At 49.4% G+C, this 27,907-nt stretch overlaps 1 protein-coding gene across 1 annotated transcript; it reads right to left on the reverse strand.

Annotated features, from left to right (window-relative positions):
- On the reverse strand, positions 1-27,782 carry LOC133351997 (cytokine receptor-like factor 1). The gene is given in 11 exon segments (XM_061567671.1): positions 1-1,604; positions 2,981-3,054; positions 6,056-6,215; positions 7,604-7,761; positions 8,558-8,727; positions 12,058-12,181; positions 17,451-17,724; positions 17,726-17,742; positions 20,456-20,546; positions 24,725-24,854; positions 27,698-27,782. Coding segments are annotated over 10 exon segments (1,152 nt in total). The 5' UTR covers positions 24,734-24,854; positions 27,698-27,782; the 3' UTR covers positions 1-1,529.
- Between the last annotated feature and the right edge of the window lie 125 nt (positions 27,783-27,907).

A 27,907-nucleotide genomic window follows, 5' to 3' on the forward strand; every position in this document is an offset into this window, starting at 1 on the left:
TTCTACGTGACTTTACCGAAAGAACCAAGAAGATTTTCTCATCGATGTTGAACATTTGCTCGACTTGGTCCCTGCGCTCGCTCTCTGACCAGGTGGTAAAGCGGCAGAGTTGGGGTGACCGGCACCAACCGGGAATAATTCTGACGAATATGAAGAATCCCCACTCCCATTTCCTACGCTGTGGAGTAATGTGCCGCCAATGGTAAAACGGTTAAAGGTGCAGCCCTGCAATGTCTTGCTCGGGCCCCTGCTGGCGGGGAAGGGCCTCCACTCAAGAGAGGTCTAGAGATGTTCTCTCGAGGGTGTGTGGCCGACTTTCTTCACGCTGGCCAAATGCTTTAGAAAAGGTGTGAGCACCCACACGTTACCCCGACACACGTGACCTGCCAATCGCTGCTGCTGCTGCGTGGACCTGCGGGGAGATTTACAAAACCTTGATGCCCATTGTCTCAAGTGCCGGGCCAAGACGGCGGCGATCTGGCGACATCTGGATTGCACGTCGAGTGATGAGCAAACCATCACAGTACGGCAGCTTCCTACTAGCAATGGGGCAGATGAACAATTTAGATGTTCATTGTGCGTCAGTTATTCCTTTCAAAGGTCAGAATCTCCAACTGGTCTTTGGGTAATTTCTTCGGTGGTCAAATCCGCAATGAAAGGGAACAACACGGCTAACAAGTTTATTCTCCCTAATGAGTGTGTTGATCTGAGAATCCAGTAACATGGTTTCTCCTCCAAAGTATTTAACTTAAGACTTTTTTGAAGTGAGATTTCACATGGATTCGAGTGCATATAATGTGCACTCTTAGGATAGTGAAAGTCCACAAAATCACCTGGAGCGATGACGCGAGTGCATCTGCAAGAGCTTTGGGCTTGTTGCATTGCGAGGCCACGAGAGATGGTGGCATCCTGGGGAGGCCTTCATCCAGCAGTGGATTGGTCATGGTTGACGAGGATGCTGATGATCTTTACCATGGCCCGGCTACTACACAACGAACACCGTAGACTACAAAACGTAACCATTTGTTGTGCGTATATAATATTAAATCATTTGTTAGTCATCACGAGTTCCTAATAATTGTTATACAGACATTCAATATAAATATATGCAATGAGGCAGTCTATCATCTTGCATTGAACACTGTGCACGCATATGTAAAGGTGCAATCGATATATATATAAAAGGGGCAACGCAACAAGATGTAAGAAGACGTGATGAGCAGGGCTAAGGAGAGACCACCGGTGCAGGGAGGAGGGAGTCGTGGAGGGCGAGGCTGGAGTTTGGATCCAGATGTGAGCGCGGAACGTGCGACTGGAGTAGAAGAGGCGCGGTCTAGAAGCTCCGTGGGGAGAGAGAGAAAGCGCGAGCAGCCGACCGCGTGCGACGATGGAACCTCGTGGCTTAAGAGGAGGATGAGGAGGGGGGGGGGAAGAAGCAAGAGGAGGATAATCACAGCGGTGGGCACTGCCGTCATGGCCAGGAGCTCTGGGAAACGTTGCAGCGTGGCTTGGCACCATCCCCACCACGCTCAGGGTCCCTCCGGTGCCGGCTGCTTCCTCTGACCCTTGCGCCCTCTGCGCCGTCCTCCCCGGTTCAGTCGTCTCTTTGGGTGCGGAAATAAATGAAAACAAAATGCAATGTGACAGTGCGTTGTGTTCGGCGCCGAAGTGATCATCGGATTACTTAAAATGTATGCAACTGTACTCTGGTTCTTTCGGTAAAGTCACGTAGGTACCGAAAGAACCAAAGAGTATGGATCCCTGCAGTCACGAAAACTTCAAATCTAGATTGCATGCAACTTTCTTAAGAAGCCAAGGTGCAGCCCTGTAAATTCTTGCCCACGCCACTGTTGGCGGAAAGGACCTCCACCCTCGGGGGCTGTCGAGATGTTCCCTCGTGGGAATTTGCCCTCCACGCTTTCCAAGCTAATGACGAATGCGTTCTGATAGGTTACCCTGTCTGGAAATAAATCAGGTGGAAATATGTTCAAAAACCAAATACATTCCTTTTGCAAAAGGTATATATTTCGTGTTTGAATGTCTTAACACGTTCTGTTTTATTGCCAGAAAGGGTAAAACATTATTCTTAGACTTCATAATTTTTGACGCTGGCAAAAAGGTCCCGCAGATACTAATGACTTCGTGCCGAGTCCACAGCGAGTGTGCTTCTGTGCACTAAACAAGTTCCGTCGTCAGCATTCATGTCACCTTTTAGAAGGTGGAGAAAATAATGCAGACTCGAGAAAACCACGATTTGCTTTTCTTCTGAAACTCTGCGGCCGTTTCTTAGCCAAATCTAAACACAAACCCTCGCTTTGGCTGCACTGCCGCCGCCACGAGCCACGTCTAAGACTCCCTGGCATAGCAACACCTCGAGGCGGAGCGGTAGCCCAGTGGTTGACGCCCTGCTCTTTGAGCCCGGTGACCCGAGTTTGATGCCTGGCCACGGCTCTCTGCATGTGCCGCGTAGGCGTGGGGAGACAAAGGCGGCCTGGCGCGGCGCTTTGGCCACGTCACCCTCTCGTGCGCCGTGCCAGCCTTCATAGGTGCTACTCGCCAACAGCACTTGGCCCAACAGTCTGTTCAGACTACACGGGGGAACTTTGTCTCGGTGTCTGCGTGGGGAGCAGTGCTGAGTGGTTCACGCGCCGTGCTCCCGTAGCTCACCCACGAGTGGGGGCTGGAGGGGGAGCGATCGCCCCTCCCCCTCGGGGCCCCGAATATTGGTATTGATATTTAGCAGAGAAAGACAAGTAATTATATACTTACCTATTGACGTAGGGCTCCATTACAAAGCTTGAAATTTCTGGACCACTATCCCCTCCCCCACCTTGGAAAATGTCTGTATCAGATTATGTTGTACTACGAACAATGGCCACTTGAATTCGAGTCCCAGCCACGGTTAACGTCAATGGCGCTCATTATCCCCTTGATCTTAGTAGCTACCTTCCGTCTCTTTATGGCGCTTATTGGGTTTTACCATAATCGAAGTCCCATGGATCGGGAGCATTTTGCGCTGCTTCAGGGGCATCTGCTGAGACTTCTGCTTGAGTGCTGGGGGAGAGAAACGGAGAGAGCGGCAGGAGGATTTGGCTAAGAGGCAACTGGTTTTGCGAACAGCGATGAAGAGATGTGTAGATGCTTCACGGCGAAGTGGGAAACAATTTTCTCCGACTCTATTTCAGCAGTGGCGGCTCTCGGCATAAGCAACCAAGTAAAATATAACGGCCCCAAGTAGCTAAAGGGGGGCTCAGGACTCGTGACAACATCCGGTTGCACCAATATCAACTCAATTACACATCCGAATGAACACAAGCCAATTCACATAAAACGGTACATTTATCTGTCTCCACGTCACTCAATCTCTGTCTCCTGTCCATCGCTTGTTGTCTCGTTTGAGTCTCTCCCCTCCCATTACCACCTCTCTAACTTTGGTCCTAATATTAATCGTCTCTGCTACAACTCTATCACTTACAACTCTATAGTTATCATCTCGCCAGGAGTTCACGAATTGAAAGGGAGGGCCCTCGAAATTAATTAATTATTTGTGTGGAGGGCTCCCAATGGCAGTGCCACCAATGCTGCACAGGACCTGAATGAGATGTCACACGCGGGGCATCGGCTCGGCTGATTTCAACCACAGCGCAGCTCTTGACGAAGGTTTGTACATTTTTCAAAAGTGCTACAAATAGCCGTCGGTTTCCTCTGCTGGCGATATCAAAACAACGATCGCGAGCAACACTCCACAAAGGCCGACGACGGTGATTGTGCGAGCTTCCGTCGTTGGCGTGTTGCGGGCATGCCGACGATTCCCACGTGTGCCCGATTGTGTAGAAAGCCTGCCTGATGTGTGCGTCGTATTTATAATGAATGTTTTTGTTTATGTTGTGCATTCGCAGGTCGATGAGTTTTGTTCATTTCGATGCCCATTCGTTAATTTACGATGTGGGCTGCAGTGGGGAACCGCAGAAAACAATCACAGTTGTACTCTACTTCTATGATCCCCACATAATACGCTGCCCGCCCTCAACAGTTCGCACTGGCCAGTGTGGTGAAGTATGGCCAAATGACCGCCACGTCCCGCACGCGGCACGAGCAGGCGCTCATCCAGCAGTAGATGATCAAATCGAGTCATCTGCTGCAGGCCAGGTGTTAATAACCTTCGAGTATAATTGTCAAGATTCGGCCGTTCTGTGCTGACATCAAAGCCGGATATAGAGCTCTGCAACGACCTGCGGTTCGCGGGACGTGTGTGATAATGCCAATTGCGGTGGCTGGGACCCTTTCAAAGGTCCCCCTTTAGAGAAAGGATAATAAATCTCACGGGGCTTACGGCTTCAAAAGGTTACCGAATTCAAGTTGAATCGTAATGCTTTCATAAAAAGTGTGAGTAAATCTGCTTCTACCTACAGCACAGTAATTGTATTTGGGGCGCATGGCGTTTTTTCCCAAAATGAATTTCCACTTCTTGCGTCGTGTGGGCACAATTCCCCCATTTGCTCGCGGGCCACTGCCGGCAAACGAGAGGAGACCTCTGAGGGCCCCTGGCCTCCCTCTCCCACGCCTGTCGACCACGTTGGAAGAGGTCGGAGTTGACCCACCCTCTCTACCCCAAAGATCCCCCGTATCGCCTGAACAGACTGTTGGGGCAAGTGTTGTTAGCGGGTAGCGCCTATGAAGGCCAGAACGGCACACGAGGGGGTGGGTGGCCAGCACCATGACAGGCCGCCTTTGTCTCCCCAGTGGCGACGTTTTTACGCACCGCACCAGGTACTCATTTGGGGCTGAGTCGACCTAGGGGAGGACCAGGACCGGATCAGATAATCGTCGCTGATGTTGGCCGTGAGCGGGAATTGAACTCGGGTCACCAGGTTCGTAGCGCAGCGTAGCGCTAACCGCTACACCACCGCTCCCCCACTACCCACCCTTTACCCCACCACACATCCTGCCGATCGACTGACAGTGATGTACCCTTTTTAAATGACTGCGTTGTCTCTCTCTCTGCTTGTGTGTATGTCTATGTGTCTCCGTGTCTGTGTTTTGTCTCTATCAAATTTAGCAATCTTTGGAAGAACGTAATCAACCAGGTAGGGTGTTGACTGTTGTGTTAGCCGACTCTCTGTGTTGTATTGCATTGTATTTCTAAGTTTACTAGGTTTGTTTTCTCACGCATTCCTACCTGATGACGATTGCTTGTGTTGCAATCGAAACGTCGTAGTCTATTATTTAATTTATTTTCTTTCGACGGGACTTTACCGAAAGAACCAAAGAGTAATTCCTGCAGTCACGAAAGCTTAAAATCATACTTGTTCCGTGTTTAATTGTGTCGTCCTTGCCCCGCACCTCCGATCAGCGCGTTTGGCTACGTGCGGCGCGAGAGAATCCCAACACGCAGCACATACATCTCAACAACAACTGCGAGATAAATTTCGATTTAAAGCTTTCGTGACTGTAGGAATTCATCTTCTTGGTTCTTTCGGTAAAGTCACAAAGAAGGGAAATAATAAAATAATAAAAATACAACATAATAAAATAATCCTCACGACGTTTCGGCCACAACGCAAGCAGCCGTCCACAGGTGAAGAACAGGTCTGTCGGAAAGACAGACCTGTAAAGTCACGTAGAAAGCTGTCTTTCCGACAGACCTGTTCTTCACCTGAGTTCGGCTGCTTGCGTTGTGGCCGAAACGTCGTCAGAATTATTTTATCATGTTTTACTTTTATTATTTTATTATTTCCCTTCTACGTGACTTTACCGAAAGAAGGCGCCCTTCCCCCCCTTCCAACCCAGCTTTAATATACGCTCCAAGCATGGTGCTGTTTCATTCAGACGCTGTCTCCCCGACAGACCTGGTCTTCACCTGAGGACGGCTGCTTGCATTGTGGCCGAAACGTTGTGAGAATTATTTTATAATGTTTTATTTTTATTATTTTATTATTTCCCTTCTACGTGACTTTACCGAAAGAACCAAGAAGATGAACCAATAACAACTGCGAGATATTTGACGCGGACGAGCTCGGGCGACGATTCCGCGGCGCGTGCATGCGCGCGCTACCGGGCGCGGTGCTTGCTGTGACGGTGCGGCTCCACTCGCTCCAGTGGCCCCTGCCCCCCGAGGAGGAGGAGGAGTGGCGGCAGCGCAGCTCCACGTGGTGGCGCGTCCCGGCACGCAGCCCGTACAGGCCGTACGTCACCTGCGTGCCCACCTCCTTCGTCTGTCCACGCACGCACGAAAGACAAAGACGCCACCCCCCGTGTAGCCTTAATAGGCTGTTGGGGCAAGTGCTGTTAGCGAGTAGCACCTATGAAGGCCGGAACGGCACACGACGGGGTGGGTGGCCAGCATCACGCCCGACCGCCTTTGTCTCCCTAGTGGCGATGTTTACACACCGCGCCAGGTACTCATTGTGAGGCTGAGTCGACACTGCAACACACACACGACCCATCCACCACACACACAAACACCCCCCCGTGTAGCCTTTCTCAGACTGCCGGGGCAAGTTCTGTTCACGAGTAGCACGGTTGGCTGCAGTACGGTGGCGATATAAGTTCAATCTACGTACGGCACACCTGGGGGGGGAGGGTGGGTGTCCCGGCCGCTTTTGTCTCCCCAGTGGCGATGTTTACTACACACCGCACCAGGCACTCATTTAAGGCTGAGTCGACCTAGGGGAGGCCCAGGACCGGTTCAGATAATCGTCACTGGTGTTGGCCGGGAGCGGGAGTCGAACTGGGGTCGCCGGGTTCATAGCGCAGCATAGCGCTAACCACTCCACCACCGCTCCCCTAAGACGCGCACGCAGGTCGTGGTGACACATTGGCGTCGTCGTCAGCCCTGGTCAATCCGCTGCAGCCACCACCTCGTTGTGAGCTTGCGAAACGACGATCCGCCTTGCAGCGGCACATCGCTCCATCTCCTCGAAGGAGGCACTCTAAGGCACGTTCCCTCCTTTGGCTGCCGCTATGTCGTTAGTCTCAACCACAGCGTCATTATCCCTCCCTGCGAGTGACGGTGTCCCGCCCACGTTGTTTTATTGCGACAACCTTTCCAATGCCACTTTCGTATCATCATTTTAAATGTTGGTCGACTTCTTCAGCCCCTGTGGTTCACGGCAGGACAATCACAGACCTGTCAACCCCGTTTCAGTGCCTACCTTATAACAGACCAATTCAGAACTTATTGGTCATCCCGTGACCTTATAAATCTCAACGTTCACCCGACAAAGCCTCATCACAAGGGGGAAACACAAACAAATAAAAATGTTTGTCCGTATTGCAACGGCTGTATGCCGTGTCGACCTACAAACTCAATTTTCCTGCACAAGAATACGGGGTAAACCGTACGGGTTTACAACTGTGCGATCAAATTTCGATTTAAAGCTTTCGGGACTGCAGGGATTTATCTTCTTGGTTCTTTCGGTAAAGTCACGTAGAATGGAAATAATAAAATAATACAAATAAAACATAATATACTATTTGATTATTAATAAAAATAAAACATAATAAAATAATATAAAAAAAAATTGTATTTTTATTATTTTATTATTTCCATTCTACGTGACCTTACCGAAAGAACCAAGAAGAAGCTGTGCGATCATCTCACCTGCCAATCAGAAGTGCCGTGCCTGCGGTAGCGCAGCTGGAACTGCAGGGGGTAGAAGGAGGGGTCAGCGGCAGAAGGGTACGTCCAGCTCACGTCCAGCTGCTTGGGGTATTTGGGAGGCCCAACCACAAGCACGTTGGCTGGCGGAGGCGGCTGCGCTGCAAGAACACACGGGCACGACGATTGTCACTTCACCCGTAGAGACGACCAGGTAAAGCCCACTGGAGCTATAGAGCTCTTTTTCAGAAGCAACCTGGCCACAAATGTTTCGTGTTTTTCTGAACTATCAGGAAGGTTATGCCCTACAAATATTTGTTTACCCATGTCTGCCTTTCAAGAAACTTCCTGTCTCTATGGGCATGAAGCAGCTTCCATAGAATGAAGCCGAACTACCCATGACCACTGCCGTGTTTGGTCCGTGCGAGCAAAGGCGCAGCCCTGCAATTGCCTGCTCACGCCACTGCTGGTGGAAGGAACACTGGAGGTGGAACACGAGAAAGCCCCTCGAGAGTGGTACAGGATCAGATGCTGGCCAGGATTCTTAGAAGAGGTGGGAAACCCCCCACACTTTACCCCACGACCCACGACATACCCATTATTCACGGTGACGGTGATGCACCCCTGTGCACTGCTGGGTCGTCAGAGGTGGCAGGGGGGGGGGGGTTAAGAAATGGTCTCGTTGTTACAACTTCCACGCCAGGCTATTGGACCGGCGACAGCGTCCAGTGTGCTGACCATTACAGTCCAGTGTGTTAACCAATCCAGTCCAGTGTGTTAACTAATCCAGTCCAGTGTGTTAACCAATCCAGTCCAGTGTGTTAACCAATCCAGTCCAGTGTGCTGACCATTAACACAGCGGCCAAGGCTGTAAACGTCAGTCTGACGATGACGATCGTCGGCGAGCGAAGGTCACTCGCGCCCTCGTATGTTTCACCAAACGACGGCAAGACCGACCGACGTTCATGGGGTCGACGGACAGCACCGCCGAGGTGGCGTTGCCCAGCAGGTTGTGGGCGACCACCCAGATCCTGTACGTCACGAACAGGTAGAGGTTTTCCCGTCGGAAGAAGCACGAGTTGGCCCCGCTCGTCTCGTAGTCCTCGCACTCGGCCTCCGTGCCGTCTCTGCCGTGAGATGAATGCAGAAGAGTTCACCATTGGAACCTCATTTGCCAGTAGAAAATATGATACTTGGTTTTTTACCCTTCTATCTGCTGTCTCGGGTGTGGACCAATCAACTTCAAGGACAGTGCAAACATTATCAGAGTTATGTTTTTTGTTTTCATTATGACTGCAGGTATTGTGGTCTATGCAAACATGACTCCTTGTAAAAAAAAGGTGTCAGTTTTGTCGCCAGATAGAAGGGTAAAAAAACAATTATCAAAGAAGAGTTTGTTGAGGCCCTTCGAGGGAGGGGGCATCGCAAGGCCAACATTTATTTGGCAGATTTGGAATCGTGTGCATTTACGTTCTGATGCACTGCATTTGTTTCGTTGCCAGTGATCCTCCGAGACAACACTTGATGATGCGTTAGTTTGTTTCTGCACTGTCAAGAGCCCCGTAGTTTACATGGAGTGCTCTTGCCAATAACACCCACTGGCTCGGCAGTATTTGTTTAACAAGACCGACTGCCTTCGTAGATGATTAGCATTGCACACGTAGTGGGATTGCATTGGAACTAATGGTTAAAAAACATCATGGGCGAATATACAACTCATAATAATAATAATTTGCAGCCATTAATAAATAAAATACTGGATGAAGCCCTCCCCCAATATCGTGTCAGCCGTGGGTGTTGTTATAACCATACTTCCCCACACTTTTCATTGGTGGTATTTCTCTCCACTGATGCTCGTGGCTGGGAATCAAACCTAGGTCACAGGACTCAAAGCGCAGCGCGCTATACACCGCACCAGGACCGCAAATATACCACTGGACAGGGAGTATGTGATGTGCTGTTGGTGCCAATCTGGTCGGTGATCTGCCCCGGTGGGCCGTAATGGGGTAACGGGCAGAGACAGATCCGAGGAGGGTTAAGCTCCAGATTTAGGGTCGCACACAAATCGATCCAGAGAGGGGGGAGATGGACCAAGGGTGTTTAGCGAGGCGTCCGCAGTAAACAACCGGGACGAACGGTCCCTGCCAGCGCCAGAGAGAGAGAGCAGCTTCGCCCTAAATATGTGATCAGGAAGTCACAATTTACATTCCGCTGCTGTTGATGCGGAACCGTGAGAGGCAGTGGCATTGGTCAACGAACTGCGCTTTGAACGTCTGGGTCCAGCCACCCCCGCCACCCCCACCACCCACACACCCCTCTACCAACACGCATAGCGCAGCGTGAAGCATGGTGGAGCAACCCCCGCGCCCAACGCGGTGGCCGTGTGGCTCTACAAAGACCCTCAAGGGGAAGGGGGTGTATGTACTCTTAGTTTTTTCGGTAAAGTCACGTAGGTAAAAAAATTAAATTAAAATTATTTTTTATTATTTTATTTTTTATTAATTTTAATTTCATTTTTTTACCTACGTGACTTTACGGAAAATTAATTTTAATTATTTTATTTTTTATTAATTTTAATTTAATTTTTTTACCTACGTGACTTTACCGAAAAAACTAAGAGTATGAATCCTTGCAGTCACGAAAGCTTCAAATCTAGAAGGGGGTGTAATTATCATCCACCCGCACGGGCGATTCGATGAAATTCCGCGATTGAGGGTTCGCATTAGTTATTTGTTTGTTTTGGTTTACGCTGCGGGTGGAGGCAGCAGGCCACCGCCGGCTTCTTGGCTGTGGCGAAGGTCATCGCAGTGAACCTGCTGGTATCAAACTGCTTCACCCGTCGCCGAGCCAGGCGCGCATCACGATCTCGAGGGTCGATGGAAGAGGGGAGCTCGTTTTGGGGGGCCTCGTTTGGGTGCTCGGGGTCAAGGTTGGGTTGCCGAGGAGTGGGTGCTCGAGGTGCTGTCTTGGCGTTGCGCCCTCACACCTCGCTTGATACTCTCGGCAAAATGAGTCACAAGAGATACGCGAACAATGCCTCCTTCGCCTCTCTCTATCTCTCCACGTGGGTGTTTTTTTTACACAAATCCAATCAACCACGCGGCCTTCGGGGAATGTATAAAATGAGCAGCATTGATCCAGTACTGCACTACAAGCAAACTCTGGATAAAGTTCTCAACTTCCAGAGTCTCAGGAGCTGAGTCAGGCTTACTACAAAATCAATGATCGGGAACTGCCAAATCTCAAATTATCAACGCTAAATTCTTACGTTAAAAAAAACAATTCGAAAGACATTGGTTATATATTCCTTGAGTTTTTCGGTAAAGTCACGTAGATAGGTTTCTTTGAACCTATCTACGTGACGTAGAAGGGAAATAATAAAATAAAAAAAATAAAAAAAAAAATTTCTCACGACGTTTCGGCCACAACACAGCCGAAACGTCGTGAGAATTTTATTGTTTATTTTTTATTATTTTATTACTTTCCTTCTACGTTACTTTAAAGAAAGACCCAAATAATATGAATTCCTGCAGTCACGAAAGCTTTAAGTCAACATTGGTTCTATGTCATTTACATCCTCCACGAGGACGCTTATGCTTGTTTTGTAATTATACAATTATTGCGTCAAACGATAGAATCGATATCTTAAACAGAGGCTCCTTGCCAGCAAGATCTGGTAGTTCACTCGCATTGATTCAAGTGAGCCTGCCTGCTGATGAGTCAAACGCCGTTCCGCAGTGTTGTTTGCGCTGATTCATTGCTGCTCAAGTTGTGTGCCCCTCGAAGACGACTGTGGGTGCTGATGGGATGAGTCAAGCAGACTTGTGCTTATTTGTTGTTGTGTGGTGGGAGACCGCTACGTGAACTGGAGACACTGCTCGTTAACTTGGTCTCTTGGGAGAATAAAACAAATATACGACCCTTTGACATTATTATTCATTGTGAGTTTAAGCATGAAAATCCAGCTTGAGAATATGAAATTGGATTATTTTTCCTTCTCGGCACGCAGTTTGCTGGGCGGTGACTCCCACGCCTCTGGGCCCGCGTTGGAGAAGGCGCCCTGCCCACTCTGGTCCTGTGGACGTCTGCAGGGCGAACAGCGGCCAGGCCGTGATATTTGAGGTCCGCTCTGGGCGTGAGGGTGTGAGGGTCTCGCGTGATGCGTTATGCCAGGGTGTGCGTGGTGTGGGTCTCCCGTGATGCGTTATGCCAGGGTGTGCGTGGGGTGGGTCTCCCGTGATGCGTTATGCCAGGGTGTGCGTGGTGTGGGTGTGGGTCTCACGTGAGACGGTACGCCAGGGTGTGCGTGGTGTTGGTCTCACGTGATGCGTTATGCCAGGGTGTGCGTGGTGTGCGTGGTGTGGGTCTCACGTGAGACGGTACGCCAGGGTGTGCGTGGTGTTGGTGTGGGTCTCACGTGAGACGGTACGCCAGGGTGTGCGTGGTGTGGGTCTCACGTGAGACGGTACGCCAGGGTGTGCCTGGTGTGGATGTGGGTCTCGGCCGAGGGTCTCCACGTGCACGTCATGTCCTCCGACAGCTTCGAGCGGCACTGCAGCTCCGTCGGAGCCGTGGGGGGCTCTGCGGGCGGCACGTCGCGACGTGAACAACGTTCCCAAAACAAAACATTGAACCGCGTTACTTTGGCCGAGTCTCAATCCCGCGCCACCCGGCAGGCGCTTGGCTCCATCGGCTTCTCGCTGCATTCGCCATTCTCTCACGCGCTGCGAAGAAGTGGCACTGTGCCCCAAAAATGTCGCCCGTTGTCTCTCTCTCTGTAGAGAGAGCCACGGAGAGAGACTCTCTTCGTGGCCACGCGGAGTTACCGACGCGTGGCCACGAAGTGTTTTCGCGCTCGAGTGGAATGCAAAGTTTTTATTTAAAATTTGTAATCGCCGGCGCGATCTCGCACCTTCCCCCGGCCGGTGCGATGGCTCCGGCGGGCGGCGCCACACCAAGTCGGCGGCAGTGCCTCCTGGCGCAGCGCGCCCTGCCACAGCCAGTGGCAGCGGCTGTGGGTCACTCGCAGCCAGCGGTAACTCAATCCTGAATGCGTTTGTGTTAAAGGCAGACCCTTGACTGTCTCTGTACATTGTACCTTGATGGCCATTGTGTGTGTGTCGTAGCCCCGCCACTCTTTATCTGTGCCGGTCGCTCTCCGCGCCTCTTTGCTTATGCGTCTATCTCCACGTCTTGATGTCTCTTTGTGTATCAATGTCTCTCTGCCGTCCCCCCTTTGTCTGTCTGTGTGTGTCTCTCTATCCACGTCTCCGCCTGTCTTTCTACCGTGGCTCTCCGCGGCTGCCTCTGGCTCCCCGCCGTTCTCTATATCGTATCACCCCAATCCACAGAACACTCCACAATCATCCTATTCCAATCTTGGGAACCATTACAATATCGCCACACGGTCTCCAACAGCGAATGGGGTTATCCATGCCGAACCTTCCCATCTCAACTCATTACAGTCTCCGTGCTCCCCCCCATTGCCCCCTACTTTAGCAGCCAAGGCCTTTTCTTGACACGATACAATTTGGATTTATGGAGCGTGTAAACGCACCTGGAGATAACCGCGCGATGCAGCGGGACTCGTGTGCTCGGGCCCCTCTCTTCTTCTCTCCCCCGTGTGCTTCCTTTGTCAGACTCCCGCCAGCCAGCCAGCCACCCACCCACCCACTCACCTTCTGCCCGCGCGAATGTCTTCACCCCTGTAAAGCGTCTTGCGATGCAGTTGCATTTAGACACGGCGTGCATTGGAATTGTTTGTTGTTGTTCATCAGGAGGGGACATGGTGGGGTGTGTGTGTGAGTGTGCGGTACACGTGTGCTCGTGTAATAGATTTGACGGTCAGTCCGAGGCAGAGGAGGAGAGGGAGGACTTAAACCCGAACTTTAACAGGGGCAGGGAGTCAAGTGCTCTGATGGCCCGGGGTTAGAGTTCAAACTATGGGACCACGAGACAGGCCCAATGCCCCCCACCCCCAAGCCCGCTCCCGATATCACGGAAAATCTACCGAATGGCAACGGAACCGCTTTTAAAAAAAATCCACCGACGGCGACACAAAAGTTGTGGCGAGCACGGCTCACCACACCAACCACGGACTTCACAACGCACAGCGACCTGGAGACGTTTAAATCACCAGCATGCGGAGGAAGTGGGGCTACTCTAGCAACCCACTCACTCACTCCCACTCACCCAGTCACACACTCACCCACCCACCCACTCACTCACACTCCCACTCACCCAGTCACACACTCACCCATCCACCCACTCACTCACACTCCCACTCACCCAGTCACACACTCACCCACCCACCCACTCACTCCCACTCCCACTCACCCAGTCACACACTCACCCACCCACCCACTCACTCACACTCCCACTCACCCAGTCACACACTCACCCACCCACCCACTCACTCACTCCCACTCACCCAGTCACACACCCACCCACCCACTCACTCACACTCCCACTCACCCAGTCACACACCCACCCACTCACTCACTCACACTCCCACTCACCCAGTCACCCACCCACCCACTCACTCACACTCCCACTCACCCAGTCACACACCCACCCACTCACTCACACTCCCACTCACCCAGTCACACACTCACCCACCCACCCACTCACTCACACTCCCACTCACCCAGTCACACACTCACTCACCCACCCACCCACTCACTCCCACTCACGCAGTCACACACTCACCCACCCACTCACTCACACTCCCACTCACCCAGTCACACACTCACCCACCCACCCACGCATTAATGCAACTCACGTGGAGCGAGAGTGGGCAGGTCAGAAGTCAACGTGCACAAGGGCGCACGTTGACAGGGGCCAGGGGGCGTCTCTGACCCAGCCGCCTCCTGCATTGAGGAGGCCCTCTTCGGGGCTACGGACCGAGCCACGTCAACGTCATCATCATGAGCCCGATACTAAATCAACATATATGACTGTGGTGACAGGACGCGAAAACAAGAAGATTGTAATTAATTGGTCATGAAAAGCAACCCGTCCACCCGAGATCGATTCCCGTTCACGGCCAACACCGGTGACGATTATCTGAACCGGTCCTGGGCTTCTCCTAGGTCGACTCGGTCTCAAATGAGCACCTGGTGCGGTGTGCAAACATCGCCGCTGGGGAGACAGAGGAGGCCGGGCGTGGTGTTGGCCACCAACCCCCTCGCGTGCCGTGCCGGCCTTCATAGGTGCTACTCGCTAACGACACTTGCCCCAACAGTCTGTTGAGGCTACACGGGGGATCTTTGTCTTTGTGTGGGGGGAGGGGGCGGTGTGGGGGGGACAGCTGAAACGGCTCGACGTCATTTCTGGGATTACCGCAGGATGTTGCGAGCTCGTCGCGAGACGCCTTTGTGTCTCTCGCCGCTCAGCAGCAGCAGCAGAACAGAGAGAAACAAACGACAGCGCCTCTCGCAGCAGCAGCAGCAGCAGAGAAGCAGAGAGCAGCAGCAGAGAGGAGCAGCAAAGAAGCAGAGAGCTGCAGCAGCAGAGATGTAGAGAGCTGCAGTAGCAGCAGCAGCAGAGAAGTAGAGAGCAGCTGCAGCAGAGAAGCAAAGAGCAGCAGCAGAGAAGTAGAGATCAGCAGCAGCAGACCAGCAGCAGCAGAGAAGCAGAGAGCTGCAGCAGCAGAGAAGTAGAGAGCAGCAGCAGAGAGGAGCAGCAGAGAAGCAGAGAGCAGCAGCAGCAGAGATCATCATCAGCAGCAGCAGAGATCATCATCATCAGCAGCAGCAGAGAAGCAGAGATCTGCAGTCCCGCTGCTGGGTGCTCGTGCAGCGGCCCTTGGGGGTGCAGCTGCAGCGCCCTGCGCTACGAACCCGGCGCTGTGAGTTCCGCTTCCCGGCCACGGCTAACATCAGTGGCGGTTGACCTTGACCGGTTATGGGTTAACTGCGGTCTTATAAATGAGTATCTGATGCGATGCGTAAACATATAACTATTGGGAAAGACAAAGGTGGCACGGGCGTGGTGCTGGCCACAGCACTCTCCTGTGCGTCGTCGTTCCGGCCTTAATAGGTGCTCGCCAACAGCACTTTCCCCAACAGTGTGTACGACTATAAGGGGGATCTATAAGGGTGCCACGTTCATGAGATGTTAACTACCTCTCCTGGTATACAGGAGGCCGTGGGTTCGAATCCCGACCCTGACGCCTGCTGTATATTTTGAGTTTGCATGTTCTCCCCGTGGTCACGTAGAATTTTCTCCAGGTCCTCCGGTTTTCTCCTCCACATTGAGAAACGTGCGTTTAGAGTATTTTTTTCGATAAATGTCCACATGTTGATAAGCTACTTCATTGAGCTATCATTTGTGATAGTCAGGTCGCTTCTGAAGAAGAGCTATACAGCTCAGTGGGCCTTACCTGGTAAAATAAAAAAAATACTTTAATAGTTTCGCTTGTCTTTGTTCTAAGGGTTCGTGTTGTCCTCACCATTGTTACTTTGCACGAATTCTGGCCCTAGGCCAGGTGCGGAGGGGATTGCATCGTTTCAAGTGGGCGAGCCGCGGAGTTTTGTGTCGAGTTCTGGTAATGACAACAATATCCTTTATTTATGCTCGGATGAAAGTCCATTGCAACTGGAAGCCTCCTTTCTTTTTTAATGGAGCTTTGGGACTAACAAGCACCAGCATTAACTATGATGAGTTGCCACTGATTCCTTACGGGGCACATTGAACAAGAACAACAACAACCGTGTAACAAGAAAAAAGTGCAACAGAAAACTTTACAGCAATGCGGCAAACAGGGTTACATCAAAACGACGCAGAGGTTGAGCCAAATAAATTACGGGCAATTGAAAGTACACAATCGGGTGTTCAACAGCAGAGAGTGAAACTCGGAGAAGACACAAACAGTCCTGTATTTGGGAATAATAATCAGAAGTTTATTATCCGAGTAAATTACCTATTGAGCTATAGAGCTATGTTTCAAGGGTGATTCGGCCTGCAGACGGACACGGCAGCAAGAGTTAATGAACACAATAAGCCACGAGGTATTAGTGCGCAAAGCACAAGTCCCTGGGCGTCAGCGTTGGACGAGCGAAATTTAAAAGACCTCTCTTCATGAAGCCCAAGCAACGAGTCTGATAACTCATCCAAGCGATACGGCAGCCTTAACCCTGCCTGGTTTCAGAGACTCGCCGAATGGATTCCGTCGAATCGTGGGTGATTTGGTCATGGACCGATCCATGAATGTTTTTTGTAAACATATTCACATTCGCATGATTAACATTTGCAGCATTTTCAAATTTGACGATTGCGTCCCAATTGTATTGTTCGTATCTGGGCACACACCCAAAGCAACCCGATCCACTGTGGTTCGCCCTCCTTCCACCATCAACTGTGAGACTGCACCCAGACACATCACCCACTCTGGGGCACTCACTCAACAAATGCATCTCTCAGCCTCATTGCCCCAACCGTGAACCCCCACCGCACATTTCCCAACATCCTCTTTCCGATTAACTACGCAATTCATTTCGGCCCCATCGCCACCTCGTGAACTTCCAGTTTTATTTTATGACGGTCTATTGTATTTTTACCAGATTAAGTCCATGGAGCAAGTATGGCTCTTTTTCAGTAGCGACCCGGCCACAAATGATACCCTTTTACAGCAGCACAATACTCTAAACGCATGTTGATTCTAACTGTGGGGGGGCGGGGGACTGGAGGACCCGGAGAAAAATCCTCGCGACCACTGCGAGAGAAAGAGAGAGAGAGAGAAAAACATGCAAACTCCAAATATACAACAGGCGTCATGGGGTCGGGATCGAACGCACGACCTCCTGCATACCAGGCGAGGTAGTTAACGTCTCGGGCGGGCCTGACTCACCGCCCACGTAGACCACGGAGCCTGCGAGCAAGACGTCTCCGTCGCGGTGCACGCACAGGAGGTTGTGTCCGCTGGGCAGCGAGGGCGCGAGCGCCGTCAGGGTCACCTCGGAGCGCCGCGCGTCCAGCACGCGGACTGCCGGCGCGCCCAGCGGCGTGGCGTTCAGAACCCAGCGCAGATCCGCGGCCCCCAGGCCCGCGCCGTCACGCACCTCGCACACGGCCGTGAGGTCGTGGCCCACGCGCACCGCGCTGTCCTGCGGCGAGACGCTGGCCTGCGTTCTTGTACCTCGCTACGTTTGGGGGAGGTGGAGGTGGGGGGGAGTGTGAAGGAGTGGGGGGGGGCAGTGTTAATGAGGCGGAAAGGGTAAAGGTGCAGCCCTGCAATTTCTCGCTCGCACCACTGCTGGTGGAATGGCCTCCGATTTGGCACGGTTGGCTACGTACGGTGCGAAAGAAGTTCAACATACATACACGAGCGCGAGCTCCGTATTAGAAGCCCTTGCGGAGTGTGGCCTCGTCTTCCACGGTGACTTTACGTCTTAGAGGAGGTGGGGTTGGCCACGCTTTACCCCACCAGCGCGACCTGCTGATCAACCACGGTCTGTCTACTCGGTGATGCTCTTGCTAAGTGGACATGCGATGCGAGATGGAGTTGTACCCTGCGACTTCTGCTTTGCAAAGTCCAGTGTGACACGACCCATTATACCGTGGCAGCATCCCTTCATGTCACGCCATGAGTTAAAACAATATCTTGATTTGAAGCTTTCGTGACTGCAGGAATCCATACTCTTTGGTTCTTTCGGTAAAGTCACGTGGGTAGAAAATAATATAAATCACGACGTTTCGATCGCAACGCAAGCGGTCGTCTCTCTCACCTGAAGACGGCCGCTGGCGTTGCGATCGAAACGTCGTGATGTATTATTCTGTCTACCTACGTGACTTTACCGAAAGAACCAAAGAGTATTACAACAATATGTACGTGTATTTATATTGGGTTGCTATTATAATTAATAATAATTTTAAGCCCACTGCTTTCCACTGCTGGATGAAAGCCTCCCCATTTCGTGCTGGTCATAGGAGTTGTTTGACCATACTTTACCACGCTCGTCAGCGTGGGTTGGTGAAGGGTGCGCGCAGGACTGATTCAGGTATCACTCGCTACTGATGTCAGCTGTGGCAGGGAATCGAACTTTGGTCGCTGGTTTCGCGTGAACCACTCAGGCACCGCTCGACACCCCTGATTATGCTTTGTCTGAATTGTTCATCTAACAGCATTTTAATGCTTTTATTGCTCAGCGCTAGCAAGTCAACTGAGTGCCATCCTTATTAAAATAAAGCTTTTTAAATTATAATAATAAGCATGACATTTGTGTGACTTCATCTGTTAAATTATCAAAAAAGTGACCTTACAAATAATTGAGGCTACATGGAGGCATTTATTAGTTTATATATATATGCACAGTATGTATACTCTATTTTAGTTGTTTTACCACATAATTGACTCACGATTCAAAGAAAAAAATCCAAAATACTTGGTGGATTATTCTAAGAAATGCGACTATGTTTGGACACGTCCTGCTCTTGCGAAAGAGGCAAAAGAAGGCTTTTAAGACCACTTCAAAACAGCTGACATCGCTGCCTTAATTCCAACGAACCAATGGGGGGGGGGGGGGGGGGGGTGACGTTGCAGATGTTCGCGGTTCGAGCCTGGCCGGCCACCCTGGTCAATACTGCGGGTGTAAAAAACTATACAACTATTTATTCTTCTAATTTTACCAGGTAAGGCCCACTGAGCTACGTAGCTCTTTTTCAGAAGCGACCTGGCCACAAATTACAGCTCAATGAAGTGACTGATCATCACGTGGACATTTCTAGCAGCCCAAATTCTCGAAACGCGTGGTGATGTCGATTCTAAATGTGGAGGGGAAAACCCTGAGGACTCAGAGAAAAATCCACGCGACCACGGAGAGAGAGACGTGCAAACTCCAAATATACAGCAGGCGTCAGGGTCTGGCTCGAACCTACTACCTCCTGCAAACCAGGCGAGGTAGTCAACATCTCGCCGCTATAATAACCGTAGATAGTCCAGGCGCCGTCTGCTTCATAGTTGACCTCAAATATCCAGTGACGTCTTTCTGAACGAGTGGGCCACCGGCTGCCGGCATCAAGGTTTTCCCGTTTGCAAAAATAAAAAAACCGCAAATGACTCAGCTGGGATTACGCACAGCAGTAATCATCGTTCCCGTACTGGCAGTCGAATGTCCACCTGCAGGCGAGCCGCCTTGTGCTGCACGTTCTGTGTACGTGACAAACCTTACTAATTGGACGTGTCGGGTGGTGGCGGGTTTAACGACACATTCATATTTTTACGCGATCTAACCCCACCAAAAGAACCTGTATTATGGATGATATTGGTCGCGAAAGCCTCCTCCTCGTACTCGGCGTTCAACTTTACCAACCATTATTCGATTTAAAGCTTTCGTGACTGCAGGGATTCATCTTCTTGGTTCTTTCGGTAAAGTCACGTAGAAGGGAAGTAATAAAATAATAAAAATAAAATAAAAAAATAGTATATAATTATAATATTTAATATTTTATTATGTTTAAATTGTATTATTTAAAATAAAACAATATAACATAATTATTATATTCAGATTCCAAAGAACACAGGATGAGATGTTACTATCCTTTGTGCAAGCACTTCCAAGAGTTCATGAACAGTGAGCCTGGTGAAATTTGGGGAGCGCATCGTCAGTAGTGACCCTTTGGTTCCTAGGGTGTTTCGGCCTTTCATACTATACACCCTCCCCAAAGGCGGCCAGCGACAGGGTGATCAATCCTACGCTTGCGTCCCATTCCCAATTAGTCATAGGAGTTGCCTTGTTGTTGATAGCCAACATATACTTATTATATTATTTTATTATGTTTTATTTTTATTATTTTATTACTTCCCTTCTACGTGACTTTACCGAAAGAATCAAGAAGATTTACCGACCATCTCACCGTAAGCGTTGGCCGACGCTCTTCCGTGCAGGTGCAAGACGACGAGGGCCCATGCCGCCAGCTGCAGTCCGCTCTGCATGGCTGCCCTCTCCTTCACACAAACAAGACAAAGATCCCCCGTGTAGCCTTAACAGACTGCTGGGGCAAGTGCTGTTAGCGAGCACATGTGAAGGCAGGAACGGTACACGAGGGGGTGGGTGGCCAGCACCACGCCCGAGCGCCTTTGTCCCCCCCGTGGCGATGTTTACACACCGCACCAGGTACTCATTTGAGGCCGAGTCGACCTAGGGGAGGCCCAGGACCGGTTCAGATAATCGTCACCGGTGTTGGCCGTGAGCGGGAATCGAACCCGGGTGGCCGGGTTCGTAGCGCAGCGTAGCGCTAACCGCTGCACCACCGCTCCCCACTCCTTCACAAGACACTCGCACACGTGGGCGGGCGTCACATTTCTCACACAATGATTTTGTCAACGTGCTCTGTGAAAAAAACAGCGCAGATCAAACTGGTCGCGGTGTAATCTCAGAATCGAAATGGCACCGAATAGCAAAATGTCAAACTCCGTTTGTGCCCCAATGTTCTTGTTATTATAATAATTAGTGATGTATATTTTTTATTTTATTTATTTTTCTACCTACCTGTACTTTACCGAAAGAACCAAAGAGGATAATAATTGCGGTACATAATATGTTAACTCATGGAGGAAGGCTACCCGATGTGATGTCGGTCATGGGAGTTGTATGAGCAGACACCACCACGTTGGGCCGTGTTGGTGGGCGAAGGGGAAAATCCCCAAGACTGGTTCTATATAATCATTCGCCACTGATGTCAGCCATGGCTAAGAAATGAAACTCGGGTTTCCGCTTTCATAGCGCATGTGCCATGAATTGGACGACCACGCCGCTACAATTAGCTTGAGAATAATTCAAATGTCTAATGCGAATTACATCCTCGGTTCCCCGTGTGCAATGCATGAGAAGCAGGGAACAAATATAGATCCCATGGGCAACCGACCAAACTAAAGAGGGGAGGCCACTTTAGAGAGATGAGCTTTCAAAGCAGACTTAAACATTTCGATTTAAAGCTTTCGTGACTGCAGGGATTCATCTTCTTGGTTCTTTCGGTAAAGTCACGTAGAAGGGAAGTAATACAATAATAAAAATAAAACATAGTAAAATAAAATATTTCTCACGACGTTTGCGTTGTAGCCGAAACGTCGTGAGAATTATTTTATTTTATTATGTTTTATTTTTATTATTTTATTACTTCCCTTCTACGTGACTTTACCGAAAGAACCAAGAAGACAGACTTACACATATCTCGTGGGCGCTGCGAGACGACTGCGCACGAGAGGGGACGGGTGATAGACGATACGAACGGGACGGCGAAATCGAGACGGATATATTGTGTCGTAGAATCGCGACTCAGGATCATCAATTCATCATCGCCCGGTGGCAAATAGGAGCGCGGTGAGTTCACCACTCGCCAAATAGCAACTAAGGTGACGGTGCCATTTGTTCAGTGGTGGCTACGCTGACATCGCCAGCATCCTACAACGCAGTGGGAGACACGTCCCCGTTGTCATCGGACTGGAGGTTCAATTTGTGCTCGTCATTTTCGCTCTCACAAATACACCTGTGATCATGGGCTAAAGGCTAAAACGAATTTAAAAAGAGAAGCGCGAATAACGAATTATGTTTTTATTATTTCATTTTATAACGACGCTGTCGGAGCGAGTTAAGACCACCATCATTATGCCAACGATGGAGAAATTGGTTTGTAGTGGTGAGCACCCGTCTCGATTCTAATACGTAATTATTTTACATCAAGGATTACGATTGCGCTGATGTGGCGATGCTAAGACCCATGGTGCGATAAGAGATCCACGACACTCGATTCGTCCCCTTAATAAAATATCCTTGTATCTTGATTATCATTTTTTTTGTTAAACATTTTATTCACTCATAATGTCTGTGTGATACAATTACATTTCACAAAAGTAATAAAATTCCGAAAGAAAGAGCAATTTGTCCCCCATTCAATTAGTGCTAATTATTCAAAATTTTCCGGATAAGTTGACCGTACCATATTTGTGTGACGTGCATTTCGTAAATCAATTAATTATGCGCTGTGTAACTGACAATGTGAGTTACACAGGATATATAGGTTATAAAGGTCCACCTGTTATCGGACTTTCAGCGAGCTGCAGTTGGAAAACTATTGAACAATCTCCACGTCTACTCGAAGTCCATCAAATCACAAAATAGGGAATACACAAAATCACAACGGTGAGAGGAAACTATAACGTTGATAATCGTCATGTCGTCACATCGAATATCGTTACGTACCATGTCGTGATCGTCGATTAGCACGGTTGGCTACGTACGGTGCGACAGACGTTTGACATACTTTACGTACATACAAGTGACATTGCGGCAATCCCACGACAACTCACATTGTAAGAACACGCGGTAACATTGCCCACCGCCAGTGCAGAGACGGACCTTCAAACGACCGATGTATTCAATTGTCCAACGCAAAACGATACTCACGGCGGAGCGGTGGTGGCTTGGGTGGTGAGAAAGCCGGCACGCCGAAACTCGACGTGACCTGGGGTATATATTGCCTCACCAGGACGCCCAGAACGACGAGATTATTTCCTTGTTTTACAATGAGTAGAACGCTTTCGCTTTCGGTTCAGCTTGTAAGAGCCACTGAACTTCACGAAACACGCAGTGGCGAGTGATATCCGAACTGTGACCCGGCGTGGTGAAGTATAGACCAAACAATCCCCCCTCCACCCCCACCCCGTGACCGACACAGCATAAAGAGACTTTCAATCAGCAGTTGATTCACAAAAGGCCGCACAAAAACTAAACTGGTAGTATCACTGGACAGTAAGTTCATGAGTATTGAATTCCGAGCGAGTAAGCGCTGACTTAATAATACACATACTCTATACCTACCGACCATGCATTCCAATAACATCATTGACCTATGTGACAGTTGTATCGATTTCTTCGCAGTTGATAAAACACGCGGCTTACAATGGGAGGTAAAGGTGGAGCCCTTCAATTGCTTTCTCTCGCCACTGCTGGGGGAATGACCTCTCCTAGCTGAAGCTCTAGAAGCCGTGTTCTTCACTTCAAGGCCTCCGGGGGCCTCTGACAGCCCCTGGTGGCCTTTCGCGCGGCCCCTGATGTGCAGCCCCCGAAAATACACAACATGTGGAACACCCCCGATGATTATCTTGCTGTCAAACACACCGATGTCTTATTGGCGAAAGTGGCCCTCCTGTGAGAATTAGTGAAGAACACTGCTCTAATTCTAGATTTGACGTTTTCGTGACTGCAAGGATTCATACTCTTTGTTTTTTTCGGTAAAGTCACGTAGGTAAAAAATAAAATAATATAAATAAAGGTGGATGACGGAAGCTTGTGTTGCCTCCGAAACGTCGTGATTTAATTTAGTTGTTTTCATTGATTTTATTTTTACCTACGTAACTTTACCGAAAAAAACAAAGAGTATGAACACTGCTCTACTATTTCATGCTGACCGGACGTCTCGAAAGAAGTGGTAGAACCCACACTTGACCTGTCCACGCATCACCTCGTTTATTCTCATGGGTGAGCAGGAAGCACGGCGTGTATAATTTGTGATGTATTAAGAATTTACAAATGGAGTATTGGACCGCTGGAACATACCCCCTGTATTTCAGTTAATTCTCATGGGAAGTAGCTGATCAGTTAACGTCGCATCCGTTTTTAAGTCGTGTTATCCAGGAACGTAAGCGCGACTTAAACCGATCTTCCTGTTATCCGTTACGAGTCTGGGCAGGGTGCCGTGGGTGCCAATGACGGACGCGGCAATGCTCTCCACCATGCGGCTATGGCCGAAGCAGCAGCGGCAGCGGTATTGACGGGCGATGAGGTTGCGGCATTAGCGACAGCAGCAGCGACGATGGCAACAACAATCATCAATATCGTCATCCGTCATTGTCAATTTGTATCTGGTGACAGGCAAGTGGCGTCAGCAGCAAGTACGATTAGCCACCCTCCATAATCCATTATTGGCATTGCCGTCAGCCACCACCACCACCACCGACATCGTCCATCAACATTGCATTGGCAGGGGTGACGATGGCTGTTGTATTCGGCGGATCGCCGTCTTGGCTAAAGATCAGTGTCAGAATCAGAATATGTATTTAAACTAGAGGAATCCGATGAGCTATAAAGCTCTTTTTCCACAAATGTCCAATGAGAAGTGGCTCACCGTGGCCATTCCGTCGATGCCGCTGAGTCGTCCTGATTCTACGGCAGCTGCTGCAGATTATGGAGCAGTTTTGAAATGTCTGCTTGTGCAATGTCCCACGATGTGGACTCGCGTCACATCGACTGTCGACCTGTGGTAGCAAACGCAAGCAGAGGTCATCACTTCCATTGATAGTCATCATAATCATCATCATTATCATTGCCATCCATTACCAACACCATCATCATCATCTATTTATTTTTCCCCTGTGGAGAGGAACTCATGGTAGAACTCAGATGATTCGTTCCATGTCATCCTTTAATATATCAGGGGTCTGGGATAATAAGTTTAACCTCCCAGGGAATATGTGCATTTAGAAACGTGCGTTTAGATTATTTGGCTGCTGTGCATTTCTACATGATAAACTACTTCGATTGAGCTATCATTTGTGGCCAGGTTGCTTCTGAAAAGTAACGAATAGCTCAGTAGACATTACCTGATAAAATAAAAAGTGTAGTTTTAGTTTACATTATTGTAACACGTAGGCTTTCGCGACCAATATCATCCATAATATAGGTTTGTTTTGGGGGTAAATCGCGTAAATATAAGCGTGTCGTTATACCCGCCACCACCCGACACAGCCAATTAGTAAGGCTTGTCACGCAAACAGAACGTGACAATTCGTCACTCGTGCAGCACACCGGTGTGTTGGAGAGCCAAGCCACAACATTTACAATCCGAGTACGACGTTTCGCCAGTAATTACAACTAGCTTCATCAGGCGACAGACAGATTTGTGGAGAAATATTCCTGTTTCGGTCCTTAAATAGAGGGCTAGATGTGATGATTAATGATTGTATATACGTTTTCAATGGGTATCCATTGCCGGTTGGGTTATTCATATTGTAATAATCAATGTCCATGATGCATGCACACTGAACTTGTACCTCCTGTCGTTTGCCTGCAGTAAGACAGCAGTTCCTGTTATTGTCCTCGAATAGGTAATCCCCATTGACGTATGATGGCCTGTATAGGGATGTATTTAAACAATGCATTGTTTGATGATTCGCTTCCAAGCAGCACGAAGCCTGTAGCTCTCCGAACGGTTTAAACAATTAGAATTTCTCTCAATTTCGATAGATTAGCTCATTAGTCTTAGCCAGTAGTAACTAGTTTTTCACAGAACTTCAACAACTGAGTGTCCTTGTTGGCACGCGTGTTCTGCCACTGCCGACAGTTGTGTCTGGGAGTGTTTAATATTTCTTTGGTGTTCTTTTAGTCTCGCGCTCATCATTCATCATGTGTGCCCAACATTTCATTTGCAACAAGTGCAATTAATCCTGTAGCTTCGGTAATACATATTCAGTGCCATATAACAGTTTCTATATTTTATGTACCGTGTCACATCTGACTCGGATGTTTTGTTTTTCCCAAAATCTGACTATTTTATCAGTTACTCCCGCAATGTACGGTATTTTAATAGCTGTAATTACTTGGTTAGTTTATACTCTCGTATTATTTTATTTCGTTTTAGTTTACAAATTTTTTTTTTTGAGATGTGCTTACATTTCCTATACTTTTCACTCCAATCTTTTTTTTGTATTGCTGTAACTTTCTGGCCAGCCCCTACTGGACATCTGTGAAAAAGAGCTTCATAGCTCCTCGGATTTCTCCATGATAAATACATATTCTGATTTTGACACCTAATGCACACATGGGGCATCAGAGACTATCTGACTGTGTGCGACTGTGGCTACGAAGACCAAACCATGGGCCATGCACCATCGCTCTGCCCCAATATACATGTCAAGGTTCGTGGGTGTGTGAGCGAGTATGTGGGCAAGTGGGCGAGTGGTTGAGCGGGTAATGGAGTGAGTGCGTGGATGTGTGAATCTGCAATTCACCCACTCTAGAATTGAATGGCTTTGTCAAATAGGAGTTAATCTCTAAAAGTTGCTCTTCGCTGGCCACATGAAAGAAAGAAGTTTGTCTTTTTTATTCGCCAAATGTTCATCTCCCTTGCGAATCTACACACACCAGATGGAAGTCGGGCATAACCTCATGTCCCATTGGGACTGCATTTTTTTCCACCGAGGACTTAACACCCTCTCTCAGTTTAAACAAAAAAAGCTTCCCGAGAGCAAAAGAGGTTTTAATCGCCGTCTGTGATTTCCAGAACATTGTGGGGAAAAGGAGAGGTCGGTTTGGAGATGATGGCGGATAATTTCTGGACAAGTTCTCACAGATAAGGAAGGGAGCCAGGGACACGAGCTTGTTCATATGGTTGCCACCTTTCCCATTTTCCCCAAGATCTCATTGAAGTGGCTATGCTGGGAAATCTATAAGCGTTCCCGCAACATGAAGAGCCCTGGCCTTTGACGGTTGCATAACAACACTCCGCTCCAGACAATGCGATTACACGCAGTTCTTCCCCTCTTCCGCTCTTGTGAGATTCTTTTTGCTCTCATGAAATGTTCCGTTTTCTTTGTTTTACTCCGGCTCTTTCCGGTATAAAACACAAACCAGGGGTTAGAGAGCCTAATGCACTTTAGTAGCCCCTGCAGCCAGCGTCTGAGAATACATGTATGTGTGTTGAAATTGTTTCGCACCGTACATAACCAACCGTGCTAATCGGACGACAAACTAAACGCCAAAAGCTGTTTTCAATCTATTGGAAGAGCGTTCCAGACTGGCCGCGGAAGCGCATCTGAAAGCACGTGATGTCGTGACCGTCTTTGAGGCTGAGTCGACCTAAGGGGGGACCAGAACCGATTCAGATACTCGTCGTCACTGGTGTTGAACTCGGGTCCAGGTTATCGCTACAATTGGCATCACCATCACCAATACCAATATCTGCCATTCGCCACGAAGTGACGGTGACGTCACCATGGCGCCTGTACCAGGCTAGGTGCACTTCGAGGCCACGTGAAGTGTCGAAGGCTCGCTGACAGGAGGTCTCGGGACAGACCCAACAGGTGCCGTGGGGTAGACTCACTGAGACGACCTGTAGATGCACACCAGCTGTACCTCCCGACTGTGACAACTTGCCGCATTTTAACCCCCAGACGCTCCGCTCGTTGATGTGAGCGTCGCTCCTCTACCCTCCGTTGTTGCTGGAGGGCGACTGCCTCCAACTGCCCAGCAGCAACGGCGTCCTTCACGAGCCTCCTCCACAGAGGCCGATCTTGACACCATCACCGTCACC

Source organism: Lethenteron reissneri, chromosome 39 (assembly GCF_015708825.2).
Source record: "Lethenteron reissneri isolate LAM-NWPU_2019-01 chromosome 39, ASM1570882v1, whole genome shotgun sequence".
Taxonomy (NCBI): domain Eukaryota; kingdom Metazoa; phylum Chordata; class Hyperoartia; order Petromyzontiformes; family Petromyzontidae; genus Lethenteron; species Lethenteron reissneri.